Consider the following 7,486-nt stretch of genomic DNA (forward strand, 5'->3'; position numbering starts at 1 on the left):
TCTCCCGCGCCACACACGCGCGCGCGCACACACACACACACACACACACACACACACACACACACACACTGACACCCTGTGCATGTCCTGGCTTTCTGCCTGGCCAGGATTTCTGCTCAGACCCCGGATCCTATGTGGGTGCTGACCCTGGAGTCAATCTTCAAACCAAGACCCAGCGCATCCCAATTGGTCGGGGAGGGTTGCTCTGCTGGGCTGTAAATTCAAACCAGTGCCTGACCCACAACGTCAAAAGCCTTCTCTCCTCTCTCTCTCCCTCTCTCTCTCTCTCACACACACACACACACACACACGGAACCCCACCACCACCACTGCCCCACGTCTCTCCCCGTGCAACGGGAAGCGACTTGAACCCGGATGCGGACGCGCTACCTCCCGGCAGGCCCGGGCCCCCACGACGCAGCCCGGCGCCCCGCGGCCTCGCGGCTCTGCCCACTCGTCGTACCGACCTAGCTCCTCGTGCCCCGCCGCGTCGGCCGCCCCCGGCGCCGCCGCCGCTTCCATCTCTCGCGGGTCTCCAGGACGCCGCCGTTTAAATTTCTTCTGGCCGCCTCTGCCTACGCAGTGGGGCGCCCGGGCGAGGCTGCTGGTCGCTAGGAAGGAACGGCAACCCGGGGAGCAAGCGAGGCCGGGCTGGGGCGTCGGCTGGGAAAGGGCCGGGCAACCCGAGTGGAAAGACGCCTCGGAGATGACCGGGGTGGGAGCTTGGAGTTGGAGACACCCAGGCCTAGCGCTCCCCGAGGTAACGTAAATGTGGAGCCCCGACAGTTCGCAAGGCTCATTCTGTAAGTCACCTCAGCAAATACGAAGTTGGACGGGATCTGTGCTCACTCCAGGTTGGGGTTCCAACTACTCTGGTTATCGGTCTCTTATTTAAAAATACACTGTAGAACACACTCGGATGGAATTTAATTTAGGCATATACAGCCACTCTTTAAGGATTTTTAAATACCTTCAAGATAATTCGACGTTAACCGCGGTGCTGAAAGAAAATTAAGTTTAAGAATAATTAATACAGATCCAGATGAAGAGTATTTGACCCTTAGTTTATTGACAAACTTGTGAGATCGTTTAATGTTTATAACCATTCCACAGATGAGGCACACAGAGGTCAATAACTTTCCCAAGAACAGCAAGCTATTGTAATAAAGGGCAGAAGAGGAATTCTGTCTGCACCAGGACTGAGGCTCCAACCAACATGCAAAGCTGGCCTCTTACGTAAATATTTGATGAATCGATTGATGAAGCATGCTTTTGGTTTGAAGAGAAAATATTTAATTTAAGAAATGCTTTTTTAAAAAAAAATACATAGTTCTTGGGCCAGCAGATGGCATAGCAGTTATGTCACTGGACTCCCTCATGGTTGACAGCAATTCACGTCCTAGGCCGGGTGGCTTAAAACTCAGATCTGTGTGCCCAAGATCTGGGGAGGAGAATGGAGAAGGGACTGTGGCCTGACCATCTTCCATGGGGGTGGAGGAGTTGATTTTTCACTTTCTCTCTCACTGTCTACACACACACACATGCCCTTAGGCAAATATTTTTTTAAAAAAATCATAGTTCTTTAAAATCAACAACCAGACAAAACGTTTTATTTTGTCTGTTTCATTCAGTGAGATCCTTTTAGTAGAACTTCCTTTTTCCTTAGTAGGGGGGTGGTTGTCTGATTTCTAGGACCACTGATGTGATTACATGGTGATGATGATAAATATTTTAAATTCTGAGATTAAAAGGTATACAGTTCTATAATAGGTACATCTTTTCTGTTACATCATTTATAGGTTTTCACTTGATAACTAGTGATAGTAATGGTTTGTCAAATCCCCAATTTTTTTCTTACATCATCCTAATAATTCACACACCTACACATGCAAATTCCAAAGGTATGTTTTATTTGGAGCATTCCTGACAGATAACTGGATTATAGGAAGATAAAGAAGAAAATAAAGCCTGACTTTTCACATGGGCCTGGGCTTCTCTGGAGAGGCCCAGACTGAGGCAGGTGGCCAGTTGAATGTCTTTACAGAATTACAGAGAGAGAGAAGACAGGAGAGAGAAATAGAGATGATTGTAAGATTCAAGATAAGTATGGTTTTCATGCATCACTACATGAGAACATATTCATTATGATGTCTGCTCCAAGTCATAAATTAGAAGAAGAGACAGGGTAAAGAGGTATCAGAATAGAGACGTTATAAAGTATCTGTCAATTCAAACCTTGGCAATTCCTTCCTTTCCCTTCTTTTCTTCAACTTAACTTACTTACTTCCCTCTTTACAACAGCAGCACTGAGTTCCTATCTGTTGTAACTCTCCTTCCCTTACATTATAATTATTTCCCTGCCTTATGCTATACTGTGAGCCCTGCAGGACAGAGACTATTTTATTTGTCTTTGTCTCAACAGGGCCTGTACAACTGCCCACCCCATACTAGCCACTTAGTAAGTAGGTCCTGTAGGTCCTAAAAGCTATTGAATATAGCCATAAATTCATGAAAGGAAACAGATATCTTTAGTGTATTAATAAGCACATTTATAGAGGACCTCCCCTGAGCCAGGCACTGCGCTAGGTACAGGGGCTGTAACAGCAAACACTAATTGGCTCACTGCCACCATAGAGTTCATAGTATAGTGCAGGAGCCTATGAGAGAAAAGAACTAAACAAAATACTAATTATGCAGGTACAGTTGTTGGTGAGGAAAATAACAGGCTGCTGCCAGGGAACCTACTTTAGAGTGGTTAGGCAGAACAGTCTTCTCTGAGAACATTTAAGCTGACGCTGCAAAGTGGGAAGGAGTTGGCTGGGTGTGTGTAGGGACCTTCTGGGCCGTGAGGATAGACTTTTCCATATTATCGATGCAGAAATGGTTCTGCTCTAGACATGTTGATTTGAGACACCTATAATCTAAATAGACACCTTAGTAGCTGGATCTCTAAAGTTTCCACATACGTAAAATAATATTGCCAACCTTATAGTTGTGCAGATTTAATGCGATAAAGTATATAAAACATTTGTATATTGCCTGATTCATAGAAAGCATCGATTAAACTGAGCATATTAATTAGGGATTTTTAATTATCTAATTATCACAATAGACAGGCCAACTCAAACCACCTTAAGCCAAAAAGGGAATTTAATTTAGACACTGAGATCCCCAGGACAGAGATGAGACTCAGATCAGGAACAGCTGACCCTGATACCTCTGAGACTCAGACATCAGTAGTAATAGCTTTTCTCAGTACATCTGCTTGTGTATCTGTGTGGGTTTTTTTGCTGCAGAACTCCTCTGTTTTTCAGGTTCACCTGGCAGGAGCTTCTAGTGTATACAGACAAGTAAATGATATCAGGAAAACAATATGTGACCAGAATAAAGTTCCAGAAAATCCAACAACGAAATAGAAACCATAAATAGAGCCAAGCGAATTCTGAAGCTGAAGAACAAAATGATTTGTTGAAATATTTAATAGAGAGCTTCGACAGCAAATTCTGTCATGCAGAAGAAGCACTCAGGGAGTTCAAAGGCATGTCATTGAAATTATCCAGATAGAAGAACAAAAAGAAAAAAGAATTGAGGGAGGAAGCCTATGAGATTTGTAAGACTCCCATCAACTACATCTTTTCTCCTTTACATCATTTATAGGTTTTCACTCGATAACTAGTGATAGTAATGGTTTGCAAGAAACACATTTTATACTAATATATACATTATGTTAATTGTGCCTGGGTGTTTTATTGATCCTTTGTTCCTTTCTTCCTTTCTCGTGGTTTTCTTTTGTGATTTGATTATTTTCTAAACTGGTATACGTTGACTCCTTTCTCTTTGTCTTTTGTGTTCCTCTCAGAAGGAGAGGAACAAAAAACTTAAAGAAATAATGTTAGAAAACTTCCCAAATATGGAGAGAAAAATAAACATCTAGGGACTGGCAGGTGGCATGGTGGTTAAAGGCACTGGAATCCCACTTGGCCAACTGTGGTTCAAGTTCTGAATCTGGTGGCTTCCTTTCTCACTCCCCCTGCCATCTCTTATCAAACTGGAAAATAAGAACAATAATAAAGTTAAATAAGAATTCTAATAATAATAATAATAAATAATCATCTAGATCCATGAAGCCCAAAGAACTCCTTACAGGTTGAATATAAAGAGGTCTTCACTGGGACCAGCAGTTAGGGTAATGGCTATGTTGCTGGACTCCCACGTAGTCGACCACAATTCGAGTCCTGGACCTGGAGGCTTAAACTCACACCGGGCGTGTGTGCGTGCGTGCCCAAGATCCCGAGAGGAGAATGGAGGAGAAGGGATTGCGGCGTGGCCATCCCCCCTGGGGGGGGGGTGATTTCTTGCTTTCTCGCTTTCTGTCTCTCTGTCGCTCTCTCTCTGTCTGGTGAGCGCACACTCCCTATAGCAAAAACCTCTAAAAAAAAAAAAAAGAGGTCTTCACTGAGGCATTATAATCAAATTGTTGAAAGTCAAAAGAAGAGAGGATTTTGAAAGCATCAAGAAAAAAGCAAATTGTCACATAAACGGGAACCCCATAAGACTATCAACAAATGTCTCAGCATAAACTTCACAGGCTAGAAGAAAGGGGAGTAATAAATTCAAAGTGTTGAAAGAAAAAAAACTACCAACCAAGAATGCTACACCTGGCAAGGCTGTCCTTTAGAAATGGAGAAACAAGAACTTCCCGAGAAAAACAAAAGCTGTGGGAATTCACCACTAAATTTGCTATGTGAGGGACCAGCAGTTAGCGTAATGGCTATGTCGCTGGCCTCCCACATAGTCGACCGCGGTTCGAGTCCCGGACCCGGTGGCTTAAACTCACGCCGGGCGCATGTGCGTGCGTGCCCAGGGCCCTGAGAGGAGAATGGAGGAGAAGGGATTGCGGCGTGGCCATCCCCCCTGGGGAGTGATTTCTCGCTTTCTGTCTCTCTGTCGCTCTCTCTCTGTCTGGCGAGCGCACGCGCCCTATAGCAAAAACCTCTCAAAAAAAAAAAAAAATTTGCTATGTGAGGGACCAGCAGTTAGCGTAATGGCTATGTCGCTGGCCTCCCACATAGTCGACCGCGGTTCGAGTCCCGGACCCGGTGGCTTAAACTCACGCCGGGCGCATGTGCGTGCGTGCCCAGGGCCCTGAGAGGAGAATGGAGGAGAAGGGATTGCGGCGTGGCCATCCCCCCTGGGGAGTGATTTCTCGCTTTCTGTCTCTCTGTCGCTCTCTCTCTGTCTGGCGAGCGCACGCGCCCTATAGCAAAAACCTCTCAAAAAAAAAAAAAAATTTGCTATGTGAGGGACCAGCAGTTAGCGTAATGGCTATGTCGCTGGCCTCCCACATAGTCGACCGCGGTTCGAGTCCCGGACCCGGTGGCTTAAACTCACGCCGGGCGCATGTGCGTGCGTGCCCAGGGCCCTGAGAGGAGAATGGAGGAGAAGGGATTGCGGCGTGGCCATCCCCCCTGGGGAGTGATTTCTCGCTTTCTGTCTCTCTGTCGCTCTCTCTCTGTCTGGCGAGCGCACGCGCCCTATAGCAAAAACCTCTCAAAAAAAAAAAAAAAAAAAAAAATTTGCTATGTGAGTAGTACTAAAGGTAGTTCCTTCAGCTGAAATGAAAGAATGCTGCAGTGAATTCTTATAATTATATGTTTCTCAGGCATAAAATATAAGTTAAAATATAAGTTGGACTTTCTCATACCAGAAGCAGTGCTTAGGCACCCTTGACAATTTCCAGTTCTCTGCTTCTCCCTAGCTCCTTGATATGGCTGCTGTAGATATTCCAGTTTATACAACTGTCTCTTGGTGGCCACCTCCCTGTGAGACAACCAGATATACCTACCTGACTCACTCCACTGATCACCACAGTCAATATTGACTGCCTATATATGCCACAGTAACCATTTCTGAGTCACTGTGTGGTTCCATAGAACTAGTGTTTATTTGCTCCAAACCCACCAATTAGAACTCCCTAAGGGAAACCTGCTTGGATAATGCCTAGACCCCAATAAAGGCTTTGGTTCACAGGTTTCACTCACCTTCTTGTTTCCTACCTGCTGGCTGAGTCTGTGTACTAAGATGTTTCCCCATTCCTCATGGTGCCTATGAAGCACACTGCCTTCTTCTTTCTGGTATCTATAAGTAATAATGCTGCTTTGTTATGTGTTTTGCTGAGTTGTCTCTTCTGTGTCTCACCTAAAAAACACACTTGAACCTAACTTCATTCCTGGTCAGAATTCTACTAAAGAGTGGCTATCTGGTATAAATAACTGGACATAGATCAGAAAAGAGCCACAAGGACATCTTCTATTGTAACAAGTTTCTTATGAGAGGGACTTCTAGACACTTAGGCATTAAGCAATCCACCAGGATAAATACATATCTCACAAAGGGCACAATGTAAACCTCCATGACCAATTCTCTGTGCTTTGTAAGGGCAGAGCTAGAATTTATGACTACTCTCCTAAGAAACATCAAGATTAAATTAGAAAGAAAAAAGTACAAAAAATGCTAATTGTTAACATGAAAAGTAAGTATATAGTCAAATTCAGAATACTCTGATACTATAATGGTGGTGTGTAATCACTTCTCACTAGTATAAATACTAAAAGACAGATCTACAGTTATTTGTTAAGAGATATACAATATAAAAAGATGTAAACTTACAACATCAAAAACAAAATGTGAGAAATAGAAGTGTAGAGTTTTTGTATGTAATCAAAATCGTTGTCTACTTAAAATAGACTGATATAATTGTAAAATGTTTTATGCAAGCTTCATAGAAACTACAGAACAAAAACCTAGACTATAAGCACAAAAGACAAAGGGAAAGGACTCAATGTGTACCACTGTAGAAAATCATCAAATCACAAAGGAAAACCACAAGAAAGGAAGAAAGAAACAAAGGATCTATAAAACACCCAGGTACAATTAACAAAATGACAATAGTAACTCTTACTTTCAATAATTATGATGAATGTAAATGGGTTAAATTCTCCAACCAGAAGAAGGAATGACTGAATGATTAAAAAAAAAAAAATAGACCCAACTGAATGCTACCTACAAGAGACTCATTTCACCTCTAAGGAACAAAATATAAACTGAAAATAAAAGAATGGAAAAAAGATATTCTGTGCAAATGAAAACCAAAAGAGAGCAGAAGTAGCTATACTTATTCAGACAAAATAGGCCTTAAGTCAAAACTGTAAAAAGAGAAAATGAAGATTGTGATATAATAATAATGGGCTCAATTCATCGAGAAGATATAGTAATAGTAAAAATATATACACCCAACACTGGAGTACCTAAATATATAAAGCAAATGTTAATAGATCTGAAAAGAGAAATAAACAAGAATACAAACATTCAGTACCCCACTGTCAATAATGGATAGACCATCCAGACAGAAAATCACTAAGAAAACACTGGACTTGAACTATACCTTAGACCAAATGGACCTAACAGACGTGCACAGAACATTCCT

The 7,486-nt window shown here is 42.8% G+C and overlaps 1 protein-coding gene across 3 annotated transcripts in view; it reads right to left on the reverse strand.

The window, feature by feature from the left end:
• Positions 1 to 543, reverse strand: part of SLC36A4 (solute carrier family 36 member 4) — a 55,922-nt gene extending 55,379 nt beyond the window's left edge. For all 3 annotated transcript variants that reach the window (XM_014592349.1, XM_006160342.3, XM_006160344.3), the window contains exon 1: positions 468 to 543. In XM_014592349.1, coding sequence (XP_014447835.1) covers positions 468 to 522 — 55 coding nt within the window. In that variant the 5' untranslated portion in view covers positions 523 to 543. The remainder of the gene's footprint in view (positions 1 to 467) is intronic.
• Positions 544 to 7,486: the final 6,943 nt, after the last annotated feature.

Source organism: Tupaia chinensis, unplaced genomic scaffold (assembly GCF_000334495.1).
Source record: "Tupaia chinensis unplaced genomic scaffold, TupChi_1.0 Scaffold000680_1, whole genome shotgun sequence".
Classification (NCBI taxonomy): domain Eukaryota; kingdom Metazoa; phylum Chordata; class Mammalia; order Scandentia; family Tupaiidae; genus Tupaia; species Tupaia belangeri.